Raw genomic sequence first — 26,799 nt, forward strand, 5'->3', positions numbered from 1 at the left:
AATTTGTTTTATTCGGCTCAACTTGACCTCCCAAGGTAGTTGAGGCCAGAATTTTATTCAACAACCTTTTGTGAGAAAGAAAACCCGAAAGGAACTAAAATCAATACGTATAGGGAAAGGTAGCGTCCGGGACCCCAGGTCTATTTCTTATTGATAAAGCCAGATTTTTTAGTTATAATTAAGTGAATTTTAAAATGTTGTTTACTGCCATGTTATTAATTACAAGTAATTCATTTGCTCTATCATACAAGGAGATAGTACCAACAAGATCCAACACAATAGGTAAATGATCAGATTTCTTAATCATGTTAAGAGAAATTCGATGACTTTCTGATCATATGTATGATGACGAAAATTTTATTGGAAGATATAAAACTCACTTTCATGATATCTACGTCTAGAGGTTAGTTTCATAATTTTCAACTATAAAAATATCTTACTACCGGTAAAAAAAGAAGATAGTAATATCATTAAAAAATAATTGGGTGGTGAAAGTATCATTCAATGTATTAAGGTTGTTGGTGGCCTGAATTGTAAATATTAAGTCATTTTTTTTTATCACTTATAATATCTATCACATTTTTTCTCTATTTTTCCTCTCCCACTTTCTTTTATTTATCTTATATAATTCATCTTATTTTAGGAGAAATTATTAGTTAGTCTTAAACCACCACCAAATCATAATCTTAACAAATTTTCACATGACACGTATTTAAGTTTTTAAATATAAGAGAAAGTATAATTAATGACACTTGATTATATATGATATGAAAATTGATCGAGACTATATATCACAAAATAGTTCAGAACTACCTAATATTTTTTCTTATTCGGACATAAACCAAGACTCAAAATGCTTAATTTTAGCGTGGACATAACCGTAGTAGATTAGAATATATTTACAATATAAAGATTTTTTACATTGTCATAATAATCTAATTATATGACAAAACCATTGACTTTTGTAACATAATAATTAGTTTGAAAATTATATTTAGAGTAAATTTTAATTAATTGATAATATAAGTTTTTTTAATCAAAGTGTATTTCATGTAAATCTTATTATAAAAAGAGTAAGTTTAGTTTCTTTTTTAACTGTGCCCACATAAAATTTATTTAATGGAAATGTATGAAAAGTATGTATATAAAAATGAGTTGTTGACATTGTTATTCATAAGTTAAATTAATCTTTTAATCCTTAAACTATTTGCAAAAACTTTAAATAATTCCTATATTATAAATTTTTGTAATTAAGTACCTGATTTTATAAATTATTTTAATTTGAATTTCAGATGTCTTTTAAAATTAAGGAGTTTATCTAAAAAAAACTCAAACATTTTTGGTACTTACTAACTTTTTGAATTTTTTTTAAATATATCATTATATTTACGTCAATGGAATCTCCTGAACAATTTGAAATTTTTAAATATATCTTAATTTATGATTTGATGGAATCCTATCAAAACTCTAGGCAAGGACTAACTTTATAAGTTTAGGAATCCAATTAAAAAAATCAAGTTTACATGCCTATTAAAAAACCCTCCTCAAATGATTTGAAGGCAAACAAATTAATTTATCCTTATTTATATTATTATCGATTAAGGGCCATGCAAATCATTTGCCTGGAAATACTGTAGACCAAAGGCGACAACCCAGACTTCAAAGTGAACTTGAATTATTGACTAAACAAGTTAAATAACACCAAAGATGGTGATAAAGGTTACAGCCGTAACATTTACTTGGTGAAGAGAATGTTTAGTGAGGCATAGGAGCTACACCCGGCCTTTGGGATCAACAAGGAGGTAATTATTAATTAAGGTAATCAGCAAGTACCAAGTTGGAGATATTTTCATTTCAGTTATGATACTAGGACAGACACTCAATTATTTGAAACATCTATCTAACACACTATTTTTCTAAATTTTTTTCTTTGTATAGTATCTTACTATGTAGAATTTCTATATCTTTTTCTCATTTATTTCTTTCTCACTAAGTGTTAATTAATTAGCATTTAGATGTTTAAATATTATTTTCTTTTTCAATTTCATATTATGAATTGAAAACTAAATCTCACTATACTATGTAATAAATATTTTTTTTATTTTTAGAACATAGGTATCTTATCTTAGAAGTAATTTTGTTTGAATTGAATATTACTATGGACGACAAAGTTTTTCTTTTAAGATTTTAATGTAATTACATATCTAATACTTAAATCTGAAATCTTTAGTTAAAATAGTACGAACAATCCTACACCAGTTGTCAACGCGTTTAGTGGTTAAGAAATATATATTTGTACATACCTCTAATTAATATATTATAAGAAAATTAATCAAAGTAATTAATAAGATTCTGTGGCAAGTTTCACTCCGCTTGGAACATAAACTATGATGAGTTGTAAGGCTTAAAACCACATCGTGGGTTAAACGTCACAAAGTATAAAGATTCATAAGTGTGGACCCCACAGGAGTTTTGTGCATGCACCAGTAATATGGTAGAAGCCAACCCGAGTTACCCATAGAGAGGGCGTCCCTGTGGAAGAGACTTAAACCAAATTGGGGATAGAGAAGGCAATAGGGTAATAAGAGAAGTGTTAATTTGGATTTGATTTGGGGTTAAAGTAAATAGTGTTTTTTGGGTGGTGGAACAACAACTGGAAAGTACTCTTAAACTAAAGCTACATACATTATTATGATACCACGCAACTTGCCTTTGCCATACTTCTCTTTTGAGCACTATAAATAAGTTCCCACTCTAGCCATAACGACTCGTGCAATTGAAAGAGAGATTTGATAGCCTCAACTCAAGTAAGGGTTTTCTCTTTGAGAAAATCGTATCTTACACCTTTTGGTGACCACTTTGAGTGAGAGAAGAGAAATTAAGAGAGATACTCAAATTAGATTCAAGAGAGATGGCCATCAACCATGAAACTTGGGCTTTCATTTTCGGTCTTCTAGGTAGATTCTAGCTCTCTATATCCCCATGCCAGTTTATATATATTGTCCCTTTTATTTTATTTTATTTTATTTTTAATTAGCATAGTTCTATCTCTATCACGTATTATCATATTTTTCATCAGTTTTAGCATTGCACTATCCTCCTTTGCCATGCATCTACTTACGGAAGTTTGGTTTGAGCAAACTTCCTGAAGTTGCACAACATCGGAAATACGTGAAATTAACATTATTTTTTAACTCTTTGGAAGTGTGTATTATTTTTTTATTATATGGTGAAAACTGGAACCATATGTGGCATGCAGACTGCATGGCATTTTTCAAGTTTTCGAAGAATGATCAATTACAATATCTGAAAGCAACACTAATGCATTACCATAGCAACAATTTGATTCAACTGACCGGTGTGCTTCTCCAATACAGTTATAACATTCAGAATTAATTATACATGGTGTGAATTCAAATTTTCAAAACCTGTTGGTAGAAATAATAATAATAATAATAATTGATTACTATTTGTTCCCCACTGCTGATGAATGTTTCTTCTGTCTTTTTTATAGGCAACGTGATCTCCTTTATGGTGTTCCTCGCTCCATTGTAAGTGATATTTTCTACTTTAGCATACTCGTTGTGATTAGTAATCTGATGAGTATTTTTTTCTAACTATATATTATTTATATTTGATCAAATGCAGACCAACTTTTTACCAAATCTACAAGAAAAAATCTACGGATGGGTTTCAATCACTACCTTATATTGTTGCACTATTCAGTTCAATGCTCTGGATTTATTACGCACTCGTCAAAAAGGATGCTAGCCTCCTTCTCATTACTATTAACTCCTTTGGATGTGTGATAGAGACGATATACCTTGCAATCTTCCTAATTTACGCCCCAAGCAAAACCAGGGTACTCCTAATAACTCCTATATGTTCTAGTCATTATTTCTTTCTCTTTCTACTTTTTTTTTTTCCAATAATAAAAAGTTAATCAATTTTCCTTTTATTAAATGTCACAGCTTTGGACCATCAAGCTTCTTCTCATGTTGAATGTTTTTGGATTCGGAGCAATGCTTCTTTCAACCCTCTACCTTACAACGGGTTCCAAACGTCTTTCTGTGATAGGATGGATTTGCCTTGTTCTCAACATAAGCGTTTTTGCTGCTCCTCTTTGCATCATGGTAAAAAATTAGGAGCCGAATATCTAAATCATAAAAGAACGCAATTAGGTGTAAACTTTATTTTAGATTTTTAGTGTTTCTTTTTTAAAAGATTTTTTACTTTTTCTTAAAATAACTATTCTTTTAAAAAAAAATCAAACAAATCCCTTTGATAACATTATACTAGAATATAATTTATAACTTCTTCATTTGTTTTTCATATGCTCTCAGATAAATTAAATTCTTATATATTGATACATGCAGAAACGTGTCATAAAGACGAAGAGTGTGGAATTCATGCCTTTCAGTTTGTCCTTCTTTTTGACCATAAATGCTGTCATGTGGTTCTTCTATGGCCTTCTCCTCAAGGACTACTACATCGCAGTAAGTTCAATTCGATACTGCTACGTGCGATTAAGAGTATAGTATTCATATAATATCTGACCATTAAATTTTTGTCTTATTCCTACCAAGACTTTTCCTTTACTACTACCACTTTAGTCATTTCTTATTATTTGTAGATCCCATAACTTTTCGTTATGTCCGTATAATTAAGTGATAATGGCAATTTAGTTAGAGCAATTAATTAAATGTGTGCGCACTTCATTAATGTTGAGTTCCCATGAAATAAAAAAAGTCAATTAGGAAACATGCGCCCCTATTCTATATTATTGTTTAATTAAGAAAGGCTTAATTGTTTATATGCTAGGCAATTTAATTTTATTCCTTTCAATTTGTTTTGACCTACCAAAAAGAAATAATTTCGTTAAGAAAAAATAATGATTGAATATTTGCTTTTGGATGATGCAGCTCCCAAATACTCTTGGGTTTCTATTCGGCATAATCCAGATGGTGCTGTATTTGATTTATAGAAACGCCAAGCCACAAGGATTGGAGGAGCCAACGAAGGTTCAGGAACTAAATGGCCATATTATTGACGTTGTGAAGCCGAATCATGTAACAAAAAATGGTCCTGTGCCTGTGATTGAGACAGCTAGCAATGTGTGAACTAGAAGCAATAATGTACCAAGTCCAAAGAGAAAGAAGGAAAGGAAAAAAAAAATGAGGTCCCAAAATATTTAATCTAAAAGTACAATTACTTTAATTACTTTGCCAAGTGGGGCCTCATTCAACGCAAGAACGTACGTACGTGTAATTTGGTATTAATATTTAAGGGTTCTTCTTTTGATTAACGTATTTGCCTGAACGGGTAGCTGTAATATGTTAGGTTTTCAATTGTGTTAGCATGAGAGTCTCTCTTTGGCCTTTTCCATCACTCTCTCATTGTAGTAAAACGTGTAACAACGTATCTTCTCTATCTTCTTTTTCAGTGTGTACCCTCAGTCAAACTCCTCAATTCTTGTACGCGTAATATATGTTCATGTGATGGAATTAATTAATTATTGTTTTACTAATTATGCAATCCATGAGACTAAAGAGCACACTTTTATTTGTTTTCATATGCTACAATCATCGTTATCCTAATGTTGATGAATTTTATATTGCTATTGGTAAATCATGATTAAATTATGCATCAAAGCGATGTAGATAGTGGAGGAAGGTCTTCTCTCTTCTTTTATGATGTCATAGAGAAGGGGACAGATATAAAGATCACTCTAAAAAGTAAAAAAAAAAAAATGCACATCTTCATGACGGAAGCTAATTAACAATCATTGGCAAAAAGGCCTGACACTACGATTGTAACATGCTAATCGGAAGTCGTTACATTCTATTCATCATATCAAAAGGAAACGTTTTTAAATCAATGTCAATTATTGTTTGAAATTAGTAGCTAAATTAACCTGAGGATTAGAACACCAAATCTGAGGATTATCATTATTTAATTTCGATGTTTACTCTAAATTTCAACACCGAGATACTATGTATGGCTAAACCTGAGGGGGAAAAGTCAAATATATTAGAGGACAAAGCGCAGGGAATTGAAACACGCACAGACCGACTTGTTTAGTTGTCTTTTAACTGTTTTTTTTTTCCTCTTGCTTATTTCATTCATTTCAATTACTTTTTTCAGATCCTTTTTTTTCCTTTCTATATTTTCACAGTATTATTATCAGATAAATCTTAGAAAGAGTAGAGGGTATTGCATTTGAAGGCCATGACGTTAATTTTTTATAAGCAAAGCCGTGACATAGTGCAAAGCATAATGTATATGTTTCTTGGATACATGCAGAAATGGCCATTGAGAGAAAACGATGTATAGTATGGAAAATCAAACCTGAAACAATTTTGATGTTTAGTAGATTAAGCAATCCATAAAAAACACAAATTAGTGTCGACTTCAATACCAAACGCTAAAATCTAAACCAACACTAATTTTCATTAATGTTTTTTTTCAAATATTTTCCAACTTATGTCATACGTTGTTGGCAAAAACTACTAATAATTTTTTAAAACAAAAATGAAGAATTATTATTAATTTTTGGAAAAAAAATATTATGTTATTAGCATCGGTTAGCCTACTCTAGTTTTAATTTAAGCATGAAACAAAAAATTTCCCCTACCTCGATCTCTCTTCTTAAATTTGAACCATCAAACCAAAACCCTAATTTCTTCCTCTCCCTCCATAATCTTTGGTTCAATGTTGGCTCATGTGGGTGACTTGGTCTAATGAAAGTGGTTCGAGGAAGAGAATCAGAATAGTGAAGCCACACTGATATGACCAAGAAAGAGAGAAAGAAGAAGAAGAAAAAACATGGTAGCAAGAAAAGGACAGAGAAAAAACATAGAGGGGAGGTGAAGGAAGAAGAGAGAGACATTGGTACGCACATATGATGTCCTTTTTATCTTTCTGCTTTATCTAGGTTTTTTCAAAAATTTGAGTGTTTCAATTTCATTTACAAGATTTTATTTAAAATATTGCTTAAGATCCACTTGATGTAATACACTCGACTAATAACTTGTTGATATTTCTTGGTCATCACTTAGCAAAATTAAATAGTTATTAGTGTCAATTTTTCATTATTATTGTCAACTTTTGACCAACTCTAATTAACGTTACTTTTTTTTCTTGTTGTGATTAAGCATGAATGTTTAGTTACCATTGAATTCATAGTATGGTCATTATAAACATGTAGTGGCATAATAGCATTAGTTGTCTACTAGAGATTAAAAATTTAAAAAATTGATTTTATGAGAAGTTAATTAAATTGACCCAGAGGGAAAAAATCAATTGATTGAGTAGATACTAAATAAGAGAACTTTATATTTTGAAACATACATACCTTAAAATGGTGTTACACTCAAATTCATTATTAATTCACTCAAGATATTGGATCAGTAAGTCACTATTTGAATTGCATGAACTTGTATATAAAAATTCTTAAAAATTTGTGACCTACAAAATTCATACTTTTAACAAATTATGAAAAATTCATAATATACTTTTAGAAATTCCAAAAAAAAAAAAAACAAGACACTACTTTATTCAAAAAAATCATTTGGTTATCGATTCAGTTAAACCAACTCATTAGTTCACTTAAAAAGCTAATTGGGTTATTTTGATTCGATAAAAAATTTGATCTAATGACGAATTATTAGATTGGTTATATTTATATCATTAATTTCCAGTTGGATAGATTTGAGTGACTGGTCTCACTTGATTTTTATGACATTGTTGTAAAGTAGTTTTACTTTAATATTTAAATACCATTAGTAATTTGTATTTATTTATAAACCATAACTCTCAAAATATTATAAGAATTATAGTTAGTTAGATGCATAGTTGTAAAAATTGGTTAAGATCAAACACTTAAACTGTGAATAAGTGGTGTAATCACTCTAAGTCACTTATTAAATTAAATGTTTCATTGACCTGATCGAATCGGCTTTGGAGTTAAACCGATGAACCAATATTTATTTATTATATTAAAAAAAAATTAATAAAAATACAACAAAAATATCACACCCATGAATCAAACCCAAGACTCAAATTATTTAATAAACCAATTTATCACTAGACCACCATGATTAATTGACACAAATAATATATATACTTATATTTTATGTTATGTATACTGGTTCATGTTGTTCAATTACTGACCTACTAGTTGGATCAATAATTCATCTATTCAATATCTTAATCAGGTCATGGACTTGTCCAACTTTTGTAATACTGATTTTTTTTTTACCTGCTGATTTTTTTTTGTAACACTGATTAGATGTACCATAGTTGAGTTTGTTTGTTTAGACGTTTCGGTTTATCATTTGATTATTATTAGTGGATTAGTTGTTGATTGAAATTCTAAAGTATACTCCTGTACCATTTTATCTCCGCAGCTTTCAATAATGGAACTTCTTTGGAGTTTAACACCTTATCTCAGTGATGAGAGGCATTTCCCTGTTTCCCTCACTCTGTTAATTACTCCGTCTCAACAAACATAAATTAATTTATTTAACATTTTTAAATATCAATTCTTTTAGAATCTATTATAGATGTTATGAATAGTGAACTGATATTTTGGTAGTTGTTTCTTTGGTTAATTAGGTGCATGCGCACACCATGTAGACAATTGACCAACCCATCATATCGTAAATAACCAAAATAAATGTAACCACTAATGAACTCTTTTATGCATATTTAAGCCTCCCAGAGGAAAGGAAACATGATATTTTTATCAATAATATCAAGTGACTTGAAACCAGGGGATTTGTATACACCCACCATATAAAGTTTCATGGTAGCTTCCGATAATATACAGGGTAGGTATAGTGATCATCCCAAAGGAAAATAATTTTGTTATATCTTTAAACCCCTTTTTAATAATTTTTCTCGTACTTTATAAAGTATTTATTGAATAACAAGCAAATACATTATTCAATATCTTGAAAACAACATTATATATATATATATATATATATATATATATATATATATATATATATATATATTCAGAATTGGAAAGTAGGTGGACAGTAGAAGAAGACAATCTGAATTTTTTTCCCTCCTTTCTTTTTCTTTCTGTCTATCAACATTAATTCCGTGGGAAAAGGATTGATCACATATGTTTGTGCGGTTGATCTGCGTCCGCTTTTTAGTAAGATGTCGCGTTCTGAACAAGATATGAAAAAGAAAGAAAAAAATATGAAGGAGTTTGTTCCAAATGTCTCACAATATTGAATTGAAGTTTCGAAGTGGGGATAAACTCAATCAGAAAAGAAAGGGAAAAAAAACGGTAGGCGGAGGATAATGCAAGATTAATAATTAAGAAGCACTAGCTAAACGTGAAACCAAAGAATGGGGCCACACAGAGAGAATAATAATGCAAAAGAAAGGTGACTCATGCGTCTCAAGATAAGCATTCTAGGGCATTACGCAAATCATGAATGAGCCAACAACAATGTCATTCTTAATAAAAGCTGCTTATGATTGTGTTGAGATGTAGATAACCTTCATGCCATGCACCAACAAAAAATATGAACATGGTTAGGTGTGGTTTTTTCCCGTGCTCAATAATCTTACAAACCGAGATAAGGGTGATGCAACAAACCACTTTGTTTTGGAAGACTTTTAAAGGTCCCTAAAATCCTCCCTTACCGTCTATGTCATCTATCAAACCCGTATTCTTCTAATGCTTTATCTGTTGCTATTCAATTACGTCAATGAAATGAAATATCGCTGTTCTTTTACATATGGGCATGGGGCTGCCACTTAGGCCTAAGATATAATACATGATTACATTTTTTTGCTTTTTAATGTTTTCTAGTGGCTAACCTTAACTCTGTGCCAATCATTGCCTCATAATGGTGTCCTAGATATATATGATTTTGATAATTGATTTGATTTTTCAAGGACTAGCGATATACCATGTGGCATGCATAAACTTTGGGGCGGGCCTAGCTTACCTCATGCTTTAATTCCACCATATCTTACTATTTTTTTTTTTATATTTTTTTTAAAGAAACCATATCTTACTATTGTTCCTACCTTTTTTTGTCTTGTGCCGTACACTGTTACCGTGACAAGAGATTTGTGGGTTCTGTTCAACTCGTTTTGTGACACATCAACAATGAAAGATTTATGTTGCTAAAAGTTTTTTTTTTAATCAGCTAAAAGTAATTTGTTAGTTTACAGTAAGTGAACCAATGACATGTGCTACGTACCTTGTTAGTCTCAAGTTAAGGGATAAAAGGTATCTTTATAAATTTGATCTACTTTAAATTGAAAGTGAGCGCATCATTAGTTTTATCATTATTTTTTCACTCAATCCTTAACAAATCTAATGAAACCTTGTTAATTTCGGAATATCAGATATCCTCGAGATGCACATGTCCTATGGTATCAAGCAAGATATAAATTGTAGATTTGAACAGAACGCACTAATGTGGATGCCTAATGATTATTGCATGATTAGATTTTATTTAGTTGAGTACAAAAATATCAATACCGAACATAAAAAAAAGAATCCTCAAACGATAGACAATTCGGTCTCAGGCATATCGCTAATTAATGAATTTGTTTCTACTATATACAGCTTGCGCGAAGAGACACTAGCATTCATTTTTGCTATCACTGTATCACATCGATCCCTGACCAAAATTTGTTGCAAACAAACAACGTACTAAGTATAATACAGTTGTCAATTTGTCGTGCAATGGCTCAATATGAATGCAAAGACTTTGGACTTTCTGGTCTGAAGGTGGAAATGAATTCAAGTTTTATTTCCTACGGCAAAGACTTTGGGACTTCAATAAATGAATTCAAGTTTTAGTAGCATGCGTACCCCTTTTGACTTCAATCAATTCAAGTTTTAACAAACTTGACATGAGAAATTAATAAAATATAATTAAATAAAACTGAACATTAACAAAAATAATAATACCTATTTTAAGTGTGATTATGAATAATTGGAATTAGTGAAAGAAAATAAAAATTGTAAGTGACATTTTCATAAAATCAAAATTTATTACGCTTTCAAAATATATGCGGTTAAAACAATGTACAACATTGAGATTCAAATTTTAAAAAAATGTGGAAGCATCTTTACTGTTACTCTTCAGTATAATATTCAAAGTATTATTACTCTATTAATATTTTCTCTCCTATTAAAAATACTTAAAGATAAAGATAAAATTAAAAAAAAATCATAAGCAATCATGTTTTCTTGATGGTTTATAGGCTTATAGCAATAAACAAATTGAAACGAAAACAAGTTTTCTAAAGCAATTGATATTTTATAAGATGAAATAAATACCAATCAACTTGAACTCGAGATAACTATTCGAAATCATTGTAAAAGACTATTTATTATTTCATGTTTGTTGTTTATGAAAAACAAATACTGAAGAAAGTGAAACGTTTCTTTAAACAAGGAATTGTTTCAATTAAACGATATTGAGAATATTTCCCATCTCTTCTTGAACCATATCTCTTCTTGAAAAACAACCAAGCTACTTGTTTACAAAATTTAACTCGATTTTAAAATACCCATCAAACCGTTACTTAAAAGTTTCTCCAATTTAATTCAGACAGAATTAAAAATATACAATTTAAAACAGCTTTCACAATAAAATTCCGTTGCTATGTGTTAGCACCAAATTGTACTTTTCCTTTATGGGCTGATTTTGTAGGGATTAAATTTCAATTACCGCTTAGAACTTCCCTGTAACGGTTTTGATCTCCATCTTATGAAGAAGAAAAAATGTCACATTTATACACAATTTTCCGTCAAATTCATAAACGTTTAATTCAACTATCACCAATTAATCAATCCTAGATTTAAAGAAAATATAAACTTAAATGGAATACAACTATCACCAATTAATGGATCATTTATAAATTCCCAATGATTTTCCTTTGAAGCCCTGGTCACATACTCTAAGATCCTTCAAATTTCCAACTATTGAATCTTTCAATTCATTTCATATCCCATTATTTTTTTTCTAAACCCTCAATTATTTAAGGTGATACGAGCAAGGAATTGATGGTTTTATATAAAGTGAAAACTAACAAGACTTTATTGTAATAATTAAAAACTTTGATTTAATTCAAAAATATATTAAAAGACCATTATCACACATTAATCATAATAGATGTAACAAAAATGCAATTAAACTTTAAAGAAAACTATACAATGTAATCCCAAAGTACTGTAAAACAACTTCCTGACTAGAATGTTAAAGCACTAATGCTTGTTGCCGAAATGTTATATCTATTGCTGCATCCACTTTTCTGTATGGCATTATATATATAATATACTAGTAAACAAAAAAGGTAACGACCATTTTCACAAAATGCAAATAAATAAAAGATAATCATTAAAACACTCAACCTAATTTTCGAAATCAGTCCATACTCGAGAGTCCAGACAGCCGTTAAAACATACGTCTTAACTTGATAAACTTGGCTAAGTTCCACTCACAGTGTGGGTAAATGCAAAGCATTCAAGATTGTTTGATAAGTAACACCAAAAAGGTTAAGTACATATGCACTAACAAAATATTTAGTCATCTTACAATAGAATACATCTGTTGTTTATTCTACGTCCTTCCCCCCTAAGTGAACCAAATAATAATAGCAATAATAGTTATCATTGATCATTACAATCCAGTGTCCCTGAATAATAGCAAAAGATTAAATAACTTTCACTAACCATCAAAACTCAAATTTTAATCTCAAGATAACATGCCGTTGTATATTTGTTTGAAATGTCGTATGAAAAATATATCAAGTTGTCTAGCCAAGTTTTGCCCAATCAGGATATGGACACTCATACGTCCATCCAGGTCCAGAGTAACGAATACAATGTAGCCACAGACCTTCTTCATCACTATCATATCTGCAATTATTAAATCCCGAGAGAAGCAAATTTAGTGGTCAAGCTATCCGAGACTTAAAACCACAAGGATAGTTACTAGACAGAAAAGAACCCTCAGAAATTACATGTTTCAAGTCACCGAACGTTTGATATATGAAAAAAAAAAAACTCACTGTTTCCACATATTACAAATACGAAGAAAAATCACAAAAACAAAATCAAGACACAAGTATAAGTGTACTTTAACTAATATGTCTCGTAATGGTCAATTTGTTGCACCAAACAGATAATAAATATTTATTTAGATCAACAATGGCATCTGCTATGTCATATTCATACAGAAAGAGCTTTTTTGCTACAAGAACACAAGCAAGCAAAGATGAACAACTATCATCAACTTTAAGCTCCTACTTCGCTAAATAATTTTTAACCTCATTCTAATTTCCTCATGTCCAGAGATCACAGCAGATAAACTGTAAATCCCGTCACATTTTTTATGCAGCATTGAATCATAAAGGTCTGTTTTATTTTTCTCTAAGTATGGTTACCTGTGATGCAATAATGAAAAGGCTTGACCACAAGAAGATCTACCCTCAAAAGTCAAAAACCAAATAATTATGAAGCCCATTTTACTTTAGAATTTAGACAGCTGCAAAAAAATTTTGAAGAAAATCTACTCTTAACTTTCTTCAAGTCATCCATGCATCTTGTGTTTTTACAATTTACAATACAAACAAGCAGCAAATTTGTTTCCTAAGATAATGAGTTACTTACCCTTTGGGTGCCAAATTTGGACAATTTGTACACATGGGATCGATGCCAAAGTCTCCATTGGAATTTTCTTCACATTCATTGAGCACTTTTTCATTAAAATTTGATGTCAGTGAAACATCAGAAATGCGAGCTGATCTATCAGCACTCAACCCTTTAACAGATCGATCAACAGTTTGTTCTGAGATGTACAGCATGTCATTGGCTATTGGGTGCCCTGAATACTGTAAATGAACGCGTATCTACACCAGAGGTGAGTATCTGTTAGCACCATATCTAAATTATAATAAATTGGACAAAGATAAAGTGCAGGAAGTCTTTGGTCATAGTTGACTTAATATTTTCAACTGAATCTGCGGTTTTAATCCCATTTCCTGTATTGCCTATACAGTGACAGCATGGCTAGCGAGTGACTTAAAAATGTGCGGTCACTGACTGTTGTGACACATCACTTCCATGCTAGCATGTGTCAGTGAATAGACCACATGGTATTAATATCTAATGCTAGATCTCAGCCTCAAAAAACAACACATTGAAGATGGAGATAATAGAATATTTTTTCTGCAGGGAGTGAGGCTTACACAAGATAGCAATGTTTAAACCAAATATCAGATATATAAGTAGCATGCTATTAAGATCAAAAGCATTCTCTTCATCAAACGAAAAAAATATATAAAAATAGAAATCATATTCAAATATGCAGCCGAATTTTTGAATGGCAAGAAACAATCAATCCAAAACGACCAACATTTTCCTTACCTGATGAGTACGGCCAGTGATTGGTTCACATAAAACAATACTTTGAGTTCCATTAGTACTAATCCGGGTAAATTTTGTAGAGGCAGCCTTCCCCTTTGCAGAGCCTCTGACCTTCATTAACAAAGACATTATCCCACATGATACTTCTGGTCTTTTCACTTATCAAGTACAAAAGTATCAACATCCTTTTTCTTCCTACAATGTCAGCTACTACTGAAACATTTTAAAATTATAATAGCCAATATAATCACCAAAGTCGGCTTGTTTTGGCAGTGCTGTCATGCCTCTTAAAGTTTTACACGTTGGATCATTTAGCAAAGACAAAGGAACCCAGGTGTTGGTTCTATTTGTGTTTTTTATAATGCTAACCTTGTTAAGTTGGAATATATAATTGCCATGAACTTTAATTCTGTAACCTATTGCTCTGATTCCAAGATATATATTTTGAACTGTGACAAATGCAATGTTGTGCATAAAAAACTAATGTACCCCAGTGCCAAAAGGCAGGAATTCTCATATGTAAAGTTATGGGGGAGTGCTACTGTATAAAGCCTTCCCCTTGCATATATGTAAAGGGGCTGCTTCCGGATTTGAGCACGTCACCAACCAATCACACCAAGGCACAACTTTACTGTTGTGTCAGGGCTCACTCTCAAAAAGTATGTGAAACTCTTGGCAATGATATTAAAAGGCATCTGACAATTTATTTCAGCTGAAGTTTAGTTATGCCATATTTAAAGTTGAAAAGCTGATTTTTCCAAACGAGTAACATGAGTTAAATGAGCACAAGTGTTGACTGATTAAATGGCTGATTTTATGGCTTAAGAACTTGAAGGAAGGCTTCTATATCAGTCCTAAATAGTTGTTAATCAACTGGATGAAGGTTATAGAGAAAAAAATTAAATGCTTAAAAATAGACTATATTTCAAAAAAAATGCAAAATCATCCAAAAAAAAAAAGTTGCTTAAGCATTTTTCTTAGAAGATAAAAAAAGTAGCTTCTAAAAAATAGCTACATCATAAAAGTGTCTTTCCTTCAATGCACTAATATTATAAGTTACAACTATACATATAGCACTTCGTTCCTGCTTTTGAGAATTTGCAAAGGAAATGGTGAAGAAAAGCTTTCATCGTTTTTCCTTTGCAAATTATTCAATATAGGAAATGGGTTGACAACAAAGTGACATTTTTATAATTATTAGTGAAAACATATTAACTGAAAATGAATACAAAATACAAACTAAATGCACCCAAAAACTCAATAACAATAGGAACCAAAGGCCACACCTCTGCTGTGCTCCTTCCTTCTCTTGCATTATAGTCTATATTGGCATCAACAATTACCTAAAAAGTAAAAACTTGGTCAAACGAGAAAACTATCACAATCTTAACTGACAGAATTGCACTTAATTATTTATAGATAAAATCAACATATTATGCATATGAAAGTTCACTCAAAATACAAAAAAGAAATGACTAGACATCTCAGACAGATATTTTAGTTAACCATGGCCTGTTTGGAATTGGTTGTTGCTCCTTGTTTTCAGATTTAGAAAAATAACTCAAATGTTAACATCAACTTCTTTAACTCAAACCAAGTATGTTTCATACTTTTCAAAAATAACATTTCCAGCACAGCCAATCCCATGGTGGCAATATTGGAATTAGCACTTTCCAGCAATGGTAATCTTATAATGAACAGCAATACTGCACCGCTTTTCTCAATTTCACAATAAACAACTTTGCTTGCCAAAACCATTGCTTCTTCATATGCTACACTGCAGTTACCTGCATCCACTTATTTAGTCACATCCCATATCTAAAACTCTGACACCTAAGTGACCAAAGCTTCTTATAAGAGGGTAATTTATGCATCTCAAACAGAGCTAATCTATTTAGACCCATGGCTAGACACATCCCATATGTGATCAGTTGCTTTCTCCAAGAAACAGATCTACTCAGAAGATCAACTGCTTGCTCAGTTTTGTCAATATGACAGTTATATATTAATGTAGGATGTTTCTATGTGCAATAGTATATAACAGGATTTCTCAACACATTCACAAAGTAACCACTTACTCCAAGCAAACAGGTGTGAGAAACTTGGTTGAGTAGCAAATATATCATCCTTATGATTATAAGCAAACCTTGTTATGAAATATGAACCATAATACACTGGTATCATGTCACTCCATGGTTTCTACCATTTGAAATGTTTTTAAGCATTTATGGTTGAAACTGAGCAAGTTGCTCTAAATTGATTGCAAACTAATATTCCCAACACATTTTATTTTTCTTTTTAAAATTGTTGTGAAAATACTTGGGTCCCGTTAAATTATATAGCTTTTGCTTCCTTGAAAATTGTTCTTGAATTGCAATTTGCAAAACTATGTCGGAAACCCAAAAGGCAGGAATAGAAACCAACATGCCCACAATATCTTAAAATCAAATGAAGTACAACTTCAAAATGTGCAAATTTTGTTAGTCACTTATGTTGGCAAGCTAAATTCAAGCTTTTAATTACTTTTCCTTTAGTTTGTGATTATGAACCTACCATTCCAAATACTGAACTGGCTACAAAAAGAACACTTCACATTATGTTCTTCAAATGTCAAAGTAAGTATGTAACCCTTAAGGATGCCCAAGAAAAGATAGTCAGTAAATAGCCCTAACAATGCCATACTATAAAAAGGACAACTCAGTACACAATGCTCCAACTAGGTAGAGTTTGGGAAGAATAGATGCATGTTAGCCTTAACCCCACATACAGAGAGACTATTTTCAAGATTTGAATTTGTGACCTCCAGGTAAAAAGACAGCAACCTTATGGTTGCACCAAGGTTCACCCTCTAATAATACCAAACAATGTTAACCAAAAGAAGAAGAAAATTAATGATTTGATATTGTTTTCATATATGAAATAATTGCAGGGATTTTCTTCAATATACTCCCTCAGTCCTATTTTATTTGACGTTTTAGCAACAAAAAAAAAACATGTTCCATTTTGAAAATCATTTTACAATATCAATGAAGCATTAAATACTTCTTTCTTATTATATCTTTAACCATTTATTATGGAGTGAGAAAATAAATAAATATATATATATATATATAAATGAGAATCAAATTAATATGAAAGATGAGGGATATATTAGGAAATAGCATAATAATTTTTATAAAATTAAAAATATTAAAATGTAAAATATTAATGCCATTTCTTAATTCATGTGCTGAAACCTTAAACATCAAACAAAATGGGAGGAAAGAGCAATAAATATTAAGTATAGGTATGTGTAACATATCTTATCCAGACCATATAAAAGATACCTCATCCTCAGGAAATTCTCCACCTACTTTTGCTATATACTGTTTGTGGACTAAGCCGGCTTCTATCTGTAACAATCAAATTCTATATTTACAATGTATAAAAAAAAATCTATAAATAGGTATAGTCATACAGTCATTGTATGTCAAACAAAATAAATTCTGTCTTGTTATAAGCACGTCAAGATATTGATAACATGGAACAAGAAATTGAACTTAAGTGCCAAAAGAAGGCAAATAAATTATCTTTAATAAATTCATAGTAATGAGTAAATAATACTGAATAGTACCAACTGAATATACCTCATTTTTTATTTTTTTTGTGAAACTTTTCAGTCACAATATTATAATTAAACAAACAATGAAACCTCCTTTATTTAGTTAAAAAAATTACTTTATTAAAAAATATTTATATTTAAGATGTCAATGAGCTACACAGCTCAAAGGCTTAAGCAAAAATGAAGTAATGAACAAACTTGCTCATTAGATATGTCATTTAAATTTTACAATCAAACAGATTCACCTTTATTTAATATTAAAGATTAAATATTATAAGAAAATAAAAGAGTGAAGAGCAAAAGGAATATCCCTTCCTAAAGTCACCTGTTGCCTAAAAATGTCAGCTTTTGCAGCATTTCTGGCCAAAATAAGAAGTCCTGAGACAAGGCGATCCAGTCGATGAACAGCTGAGATGTTCGTGTCAAGGTAAAAATGCAAATACAAAATGGATAAACTTTGAGAGATAAAGGACAAATGGAAGTATAAAATGGATAGACTGTGAGACTGAGATAAGGGTATGCAAAAATATCAAGGGCAAGAGAGAAGCTATATTTTATGCTAATTGGAAATTGTAAACTTTATCAGCATATGACATTAATTTTTATGATGATTACAGAATGTATTTCCAAAAGGCATTTTTGGATACGAAATAGAGGGGTCAGCCCATGCTCAGCTTGAAGAATGCCAACAACAGTGTTCTTACGATATTGACCACATGGGTGCACCTACTAAAATTCACAGCTTTAGCATATATGAAATTTAGAGCAAACTATCATTAATATATCACCATTAGTTAGGTATTTAATAGAAAATTCATTTAAAATTAAGGACTTCTTTTCATAGAACTGAAGAAAATAATTTAAATGACATAAAAGCATCAGTGATTAATATCATTGAGTTTAACAAACAAACAATTAGAATTATGATTATAGTCTTCTACTTCCGCAGATGCTACATTAATTGAGAACCCAGTCCAAAATTACATATCCATAGAAGGTCCAGACAAGAATTTATATTGGTAGTACAAATTCAGAAGAAAGCATATTATGAATAGCAAATATAGTTCACTGTTCACATCATGTCAAAAATAAAATTTATGAAACAGCTAGAAATGAGGATGAGGATGAGTTGTAAGAAATCTAATATAAAACCATTTATGTGTCTTCACCTAATAAGCTTTTAGGATAGTTGGTCTGTGATGTGGTAGCAATTAACAAAGCAATACCATCCCTATGACCTATCCTGTCAGGCACTTTGTTAGCCACTTAACATGAAAGCTTTCTAACATAGGCACTACATTAGTCCACTTGTTAATGCATACTTACAGGGACAGATGCTGGCTTACAAACAGTTAGCACATCAATATCTTTTTGAAGAACAGGAACCTCACAAGCCATCACAGGTGGTTCATGCCTGAAACCTCAGAGGCATCAGTTGCAAGGTTTACCAAATCCTTAAAATGGAAGCATAGAGTTTAAAAGCAAACCTGTGTAAGAAATGGCTTATCTTTTGAGATGATTTAACTATGTATGAAACCGGTACCATCTCACCATCCACTTGAATCCTTCCACATTTCACTGCACTAACCTACAATGTTAAACATAAACCATCAATTAACTAAACTCTGGGCCAACATCAAGTTCACAGAGCTCAACTCAACAAGAAAGAGGTGTAAGTCAGTGATGGCATTTGTTTAAAAAAGTGTTAAAACCATCTATTGCAAATAATAATAATAACCATCACAGGACATTACTCTGGTACCCATCCTTTGCTTATAGGTACAGTACCCGCAGTGCATTTAATTGGTTGGTGATAATATTCAATAAATTATTGACGACTCAAACTATGAAGCATGGACTCTGACATGGGCACTTTGACAGACTAATGTCTAAAATCTAGGACACATAGACACCGCATACACACACACACACACAAAGAGAGAGACTCTAATTAAATAAAATATGAGTAACATATAACAAAAATAACAAAATATCTAAATTGATGGTATATTCATCTTTTTAAGCCACCTTCTATGTTATTTCAAGTGTATGAGTTGTGTGAAAGTGACAGCTTAAGTGTTCAAGCCAATAAAAAAAAATTTCAAATTAGACACCTAATAAGAAGTATATGGGTGTGTCGGTGTCTGAAACGTATCCGACACAGCCACCCTTCCAACAAGAGAGGTGTCCGTGTTTCATAGCTCACAAAGGGTACCAAACCCATCTAGGAACCATAACAATTAGCAACTTACACTACCTTAATGTGACTTTTTGTTGAGATTATGAACTATGAAAGGTTCTATTTTGATTATGGATAGAATTTCATTTAACTAATGAAACAGAGAATGACTACTTCAGGGTTCTAGACTTTTAATCACTTAAAAATGACCGAAGCTTACAATTCGAAAAGCAATCAAACAAATGAATAGGCGTGATTCTTACATAATACTCATAAGGTCGACCTTTGAATTCCTCAGCGAACAAATCCACAATGGTTTTCCCTGCCCACCGATTTTTAACCTTCAACAACAAATTGACCGTTTCTAGGGTTTAATCAGAGTTTTTACATCACATGTAGAAGAGAGAATTTAAAATAAAAATAAAAAATTAACTAACATGAGCGATGAATTCGAAGTAGTATGGTCTAACGTATCGAATCCCTGCACAAATTCCAAAAAGCGAAAATAAAACAGTGGTTACATTTTCACGGTACGACATTATCACTGGAATGTGAGGAACATCTACGATTAACGATAATGGATGTTACCGTTTCGAAAGACGTAATCGTTAGGGTGCGGGGGATTCGCTGGAGTCTGCCACACGATATTATCCATGCCCTCTTTGCCTTCTCTCTTTCTCTTCATCTTCCCGCTTTCAATCCAATAAGATTGCAGCAATTTCCAAGGTAGTGGCTGCCAAAACGACAGTCTTCACAGAGTCGCTGTGGCCAGTATATTAAACGACGTCGTTTTTTGGGATTGGGAACGCGTTTGCATGTTCTGTCGTTTTAACTTGGGAGTATGATACCCGATTAGTATGGATATAACACTTTCAAAAGTAAAAAAAAAAAAAGCGTTATTTAAAATATTTTAAACAAATAAATATAATTTATAAGGACTAAAATATATATATATAAGAATAAAATATTACTAAATTACATAAAAAAAAATATTTAAGTATTTTTAAACAGAGTCAAAATGATTTTTTTTTAAATAGAGCTAACATCATACGTTAAAAAAATCCAAAATGCCATTTTTAGGATTGTCAATAATTGTTTCACTGAAGGCATATAGCTTATAAATTGTTTTCTGCCGATTTAAAATTACCACAAAATGTTTAGCTTCCTCATCATAAACCCAACACCACTGTCTACTCCAAAAGTCCATCACCAAAACCTGCAACAAAATACAACTAAAAAATACAAGAAGCAACAGATCATCGCACCACCACTTTCAAGTTGTTTTTCTCCAGCATGAATTTCGCCATCGGCGACCACGGAAGAGATAGCAGTAGAAACCCTTAAATAAGTGCACATCATATAAGTACTCATGTTAAATTTGTTTTTGTGGTAGAAGAGAAAAACAAAATTAAATTATTTTCATATGAGTGTGTTTGAGACCATTACAAAATTTATATTATTTAAATAATCAATTATATGTATAATTTGTTATTATTATTATTATCATCATCAAAATTAGAGTAAATTTGTTGAAAAGTGATTTTAAGATAATTAATTTTGTATGGATGAAACAAAAAAAATCATAAGCTTTTGAGAGTTAAAATAAAAAAAAAGTTCTTGAAAAATAATCATAAGCTACAAATTTAGATTCGAGAAAAAAATATATTTTTCAAAAGAAAAAAGGCTTTTTACAAATTTTAATTGTTGTTCCAAACACACATAACTTATTTTGCAAATAATTTTTTTTAGCCAAATATTGCTGAAATCTCTAGAAATAATCTTTCCCTTCATAAGTTATTAAAATCTTATTCAAATATCCCAAAAACAAATTATGGACATATCATAAGCTATTTTCATAAGTTATTGTCGTTGCAAAATATAGTGATTTCTATTTTTAGTTTCTACAGTCAAGATGAGGACCAAAATAAGTAATGACTAGGTAACAAATCATAAAAAAAAAATATACAATGACTACAAACAAAAGTCGTTACATTTTCTGAAACTTACATATTCAATAAAAAAAATAATGTGAGTTATTCGAAACAGAGAGAAGCTATGATACTGATAGCATCGTCATTTTTGCAAGTCCCAACCCCATCCCCCCCACTATGAAGGAAGCACATTTAACATTAGTTAAAACTTAAAAGATGCTTAAAAAAAACAAATTAAAAGATGTTGATCATGCCAATGTAGAATGTTGAAAGCTTTTAAATCAGTTAAATTTTAACCATGTAAAATTGGTCATTCATAACTTTGAATCATCGTCTATGCCGTTTTCAATCCCATTTTTCATTTTTCATCTACGCGATTTCCGCTCTCCTCAACAATACAAGCCAGATACCCTATTGTCCAAACCCAACTAAAGAAACAGCAAAACGAAAAGAAAAAAAAGAAGACAGAAAACAAATTACAAGAACATGAACTCGGAGAATCTGCAAACAGCAAAGGATTTAACTCAAACATTCTTGTGAAGATTTTGGAATGAAAAAACAAAACGCTAGCAGAAACAATCTCAGAAAGAAAGTGTACCATTACTAAACATTTATAGTTACAGTTGTATATGTATAAACCCATATTGAGTCATAAAATAGCATGATCCAGTAGCATTTATCTGTATTTTGAACAGACATTCAGAACAAACCATCTAACTTAATTATTACTATGCAAATAAATAAACAAAAAGTACCTAGGCCAGATATGGCAAGGCACCAAACCTATGATTCTAGCAAATTACCAAGAATCTATACGACACATTTCGGACTTTGAGTCATAAAACTTCTTGGCATACAATTCTCATGAGTCATGATACCTACATTTTAATTCACGTGGCAACATTCTTTAATACAATGTCAAAATATGGATAATTTCAAATTACATAAAAAAGAAAATGTAAAGACTTTTAAGTAAACTGAGATGTGGACCAAAGGAAAAGATCAATCAAAACGTAATGGATAATAATATCATATGACAAAACTTTCTTATTTTCAAGCAAGCAATTATGAAATAACTTCAGAACATGAATCATTTCAAACCTTATTATCAAGCAAGCTGAGTAAGATATCCGGAGTAATTTCTAGTAAGTAACAAGCAATTGATAGGCATAGTACAACTACAAATACAAGTAAAAATAATAATGTTTTTTCTTTCCCAAACTACCTAATAAGAGTTTGAAATATTCAAGAGACCAAGGTTAGAAATGCAAATACCTAATAAGAATGGCTTTAAAACCGGTGAACCGTTGATTTCTCCTCTTGAATCTTGATCCATACGAAACATATTCTGAATGAATTGAAAAGTTTAGCCAGAAAATAATATTTAAACTTTCAGGGTCGATGATTTCATACATGGTAAGGTCTTAAACTGTGGTCTCCTTGGCTGTGCAAGATTTCAAGTTTTACTAATCACAATCTCAACCGCAGCTGGGACTGTATTCGGAAAAGTCGTTGCCTTGCTTTTGTTTCTCCAATGGAAATGTGTTTGATGTGAGCTATTAAGGACCAGTACTCACCAAATTGGGGGTGACATTTTCGACACAATTCAGGACAAGCATCTATGATCAATCTTTCAAGGGCAGTGAGGCCAAGCATGTCACTTGGAAGATACAACAGTTGAGGACAGTTAAAAATATGGAGTATCTTAAGACGAGTCATTGTTGCCAGCCACTCAGGAAGAAACTCTAGACTGGGAAAGTGTAAAATTAACAATGTCTGCAAAGTGTCAGCGGCTCCTTGAATCCATTGAGGCAATGTCTGTTGCCTTGAACAATGCTCAAGATGCAGAAACTTCATCCTGAATCTTGGCATTGGGCTTTCATAGTTAAACGACAGATTTAGCATCTCACACCGTATTACAAACAGAACCTCTAGTTTAGGGAGAATATGAAGAGGTAAGGACTCTAGGCTCCCACATGATTGAATGAGCAAAACTTCAAGGTAAGGGAGTTGTGCCCCTCTGAACAAAAACTTCAAATTGTCACAATATTCAAAACTCAAGGTTTGAAGATTGCTCAAACTTGCAAAATCATCCTCTGAGAGAATAGATTGTTTCGTGGTTATATACAATTTTCGAAGGCTGATTAACATCCCTAATCCTTTAGGCAATGTTTCAAGTTCAATGCATCCTCTGAGTGACAAGTACTGCAAATTCTGGAGTTTGCATATAGAATGAGGAAGTCTTTTTATTTTGCAGTTATTTGTAAGATGAAGAGCTCGCAGATGCTGCAATTTAGCAATTGAATTAGGTAGAGTCTCAACAGAGGAATCACTTAAATCTAAAACCCGTAAGTATTTGTATCTCTTTATCCATGTGTCCAAAAGATTTTTACTCTCAGCACCCATTCCATAGATGGGAAATAATATAGTTCTCATCCTTCTGGACTTGGGAAACACAACATGGCTAAGTGGATCATTTTCAACAACTGATAGATGCCTTACTTGCTCAGGTATGTTTCGTGTCCGGTAGTTTACCACTAGAAGCTCTCCTTTTGAAACATACAGGGCAAGATCATGTACCAAATCATGTACTTTGAAATAGTAAAAGTGACCTAAATCCACAAAATCCTCAAGAAATGATCTTGAGTGTAACTCATCTACATACTGTCTTGCAATGTTCTCCATCTTCTGACTTCCAACTGGAGATCGAAGCAATCCAAGTGCTGCCCAAAGATTAGCAATAAGAGCACCGGTAAAGCCAAAATCTTTAGGATAAAGAGAAAAGAACGCAAAACAGTGCCTCAAATAGGACGGCATTTGATCATAGCTCAACTTAAGGGCAGGTGAAATATCATTCTTCTTTTGTTGTAAGTTCCATATCTCATTGTCTCTTACAAATTCCCACCTTTCTAAATCAAAATTTAAGAACAAGGAACTTCCTAGAGTTCTAACGGCTAATGGAACCCCTTGGCATTTTTTCACAATTTCTTTTCCGATCTCCACTAGATTTGGATATTTTTTTTCTTCACCTTCCTTAAATGCCCATTTGACAAACAGAGATAAACAATTCTCAATGGAAAGACCTTCTAAAATGTATGAGGGAACAGTGCCAATCATTGAAGCAATTGAGTTACTTCGCGTTGTGACTATGATTTTGCTTCCCGCGGCACCAACTTTTATTAAATCTTTCAACTCTGTCCATTTTGCCCGATCATCATTCCACGTATCATCTAAGACTAGTAAAAATTTCTGACCCGAAAGCTTATATCTTAGACGACTTTGTAGCTGCTCAATATCTAAGCTGCTAATGTTTTCTTGGGTAGCAATAGCTGGAGCTGAAGCATAAGCAGCAGAATTGATGATTTTAATAATCATCTGCCTAATGTCAAAATCATCAGAAACACACACCCACATCTTCAATTGGAAAAGTTCATCCATCCTCTTATCATTGAAGACCAACTTTGCAAGTGTGGTCTTCCCCAAGCCTCCAATGCCCACTATGGGAATAACACAAAGACTTTTATCTCCATCACCATCACCATGAGGGTGAGATTGCATCAAAAGCTTGATAATTTCTTCCCTATCATTTCCCCTTCCTATCACCCCTGAAGCATCAACATGGGAATGAGTCATTTCTCTCCTAGGCACAAGTCTATGATCACCACCAATCCTCTCAAGACCAAACTTGTTTCCATCAGCTGCTATCTTATCCAATCTCTCCCTAACATCTTTGATTCGACGAGTCACCCTAAGACGGAAAACAAGAGGATTTAACGAAGAAAAGAAGTGTCCTACCTTCATGCTGGTGCTGCCTGAAGCTTTGACAACTTGCTTTCGCAATTTTAGGCACTCAAATTCATCCAACACATCTTCAGCATCGTAGCAGACGTTTTGAATCTGCCTCAGCCATTCGCGAAGCCCTTGCCTTTGCTCCTTCTTCTCCTCAGCACCCAATAGTACACCATTGACAATTGACAAAGGGTCTTTGATCCCTTGCAGATCCTCATACACAACATAGGCCCGAGAAGCTTCTTCATAAACGTGAGAAGCAAGCTTCCCTAACAGTGATGCAGAAATATTGGAGACATAAATTTCGGCCATGTTCTTTGGGAAAAAAGAGAAACGGACTTAGGATTTAAGTTTTTGGTGTGAATGTGTGACGATTGGTTCTCCCTGACACACGACATACACACCTTCATAAAATCTTGTACGGTCCATCAATACGATCACCTGGTCTTCACTCTTCACTAATCTTTTCCGACATGGAATTACATTTTTTAATCTACAAATAAAAATTAATTACATTTTAAACTCGTGCTATGCAGGTTGTTTAAATTATATTAGTATTTAGTATATATATAAATTTTAAAAATATTTAATAACATATTAAATATTATCATATTAAAATAGAAGAAGATGGTTGCTTATACTTTTAATTCAATAGAATTTGTCTTAAGAAAATATCAAATCTATTGAAATTTATTAGTGTAAAGCATGAGTATTTCTTTTTTGGATTTAAATTTTTTATTTAACTATGAAAATAGGCATATACATATGTCAAAGAATGTGATAATTGTTTCCTTTTTTATCTAATGTTATAACATTTGAATGATGTTTATTAAGAATATTTGTCTTGAAATATGTAAAATCATAAAAAAATACTAAAAGGTTA

The 26,799-nt window shown here is 31.7% G+C and overlaps 3 protein-coding genes across 3 annotated transcripts; 1 reads left to right on the plus strand and 2 right to left on the minus strand.

The window, feature by feature from the left end:
- Window positions 1-2,753: 2,753 nt before the first annotated feature.
- LOC114416091 (bidirectional sugar transporter SWEET14-like) lies at window positions 2,754-5,535 on the plus strand. The gene is made up of 6 exons (XM_028380970.1): window positions 2,754-2,957; window positions 3,515-3,551; window positions 3,649-3,862; window positions 3,972-4,133; window positions 4,377-4,496; window positions 4,923-5,535. Exons 1-6 carry the CDS (start codon window positions 2,912-2,914, stop codon window positions 5,118-5,120), a joined length of 777 nt encoding a protein of 258 aa, XP_028236771.1. The 5' UTR covers window positions 2,754-2,911; the 3' UTR covers window positions 5,121-5,535.
- A 6,959-nt stretch (window positions 5,536-12,494) lies between these two features.
- Window positions 12,495-21,000, minus strand: LOC114416094 (RNA pseudouridine synthase 7). The gene is made up of 12 exons (XM_028380972.1): window positions 20,785-21,000; window positions 20,634-20,677; window positions 20,460-20,537; window positions 19,505-19,605; window positions 19,344-19,431; window positions 18,665-18,743; window positions 18,343-18,425; window positions 17,743-17,808; window positions 15,703-15,759; window positions 14,417-14,527; window positions 13,661-13,899; window positions 12,495-12,907 (listed from the first exon to the last, which is right to left on the minus strand). Exons 1-12 carry the CDS (start codon window positions 20,879-20,881, stop codon window positions 12,805-12,807), a joined length of 1,146 nt encoding a protein of 381 aa, XP_028236773.1. The 5' UTR covers window positions 20,882-21,000; the 3' UTR covers window positions 12,495-12,804.
- A 1,708-nt stretch (window positions 21,001-22,708) lies between these two features.
- LOC114416100 (putative disease resistance protein RGA3) lies at window positions 22,709-26,295 on the minus strand. The gene is made up of 2 exons (XM_028380977.1): window positions 23,403-26,295; window positions 22,709-23,005 (listed from the first exon to the last, which is right to left on the minus strand). The coding sequence occupies exon 1, from the start codon at window positions 26,226-26,228 to the stop codon at window positions 23,598-23,600; it is 2,631 nt and encodes an 876-aa protein (XP_028236778.1). The 5' UTR covers window positions 26,229-26,295; the 3' UTR covers window positions 22,709-23,005; window positions 23,403-23,597.
- Between the last annotated feature and the right edge of the window lie 504 nt (window positions 26,296-26,799).

The sequence above is a fragment of the Glycine soja genome, chromosome 6 (assembly GCF_004193775.1).
Source record: "Glycine soja cultivar W05 chromosome 6, ASM419377v2, whole genome shotgun sequence".
NCBI lineage: Eukaryota > Viridiplantae > Streptophyta > Magnoliopsida > Fabales > Fabaceae > Glycine > Glycine soja.

Coding starts and splice junctions, on each gene's coding strand:
- LOC114416094 (XM_028380972.1), bottom strand. CDS start 20,881: ATGAAGAGAAAGAGAGAAGGCAAAGAGGGCATGGATAATATCGTGTGG. Junction 18,426..18,664: donor TGGGCTGACCCCTCTATTTC/GTATCCAAAAAT, acceptor CGAACATCTCAG/CTGTTCATCGACTGGATCGC. Junction 14,528..15,702: donor AAGGAAGGAGCACAGCAGAG/GTGTGGCCTTTG, acceptor TTGTTAATGAAG/GTCAGAGGCTCTGCAAAGGG.
- LOC114416100 (XM_028380977.1), bottom strand. CDS start 26,228: ATGGCCGAAATTTATGTCTCCAATATTTCTGCATCACTGTTAGGGAAG.
- LOC114416091 (XM_028380970.1), top strand. CDS start 2,912: ATGGCCATCAACCATGAAACTTGGGCTTTCATTTTCGGTCTTCTAG. Junction 3,552..3,648: donor ATGGTGTTCCTCGCTCCATT/GTAAGTGATATT, acceptor GATCAAATGCAG/ACCAACTTTTTACCAAATCT. Junction 3,863..3,971: donor ACGCCCCAAGCAAAACCAGG/GTACTCCTAATA, acceptor TAAATGTCACAG/CTTTGGACCATCAAGCTTCT.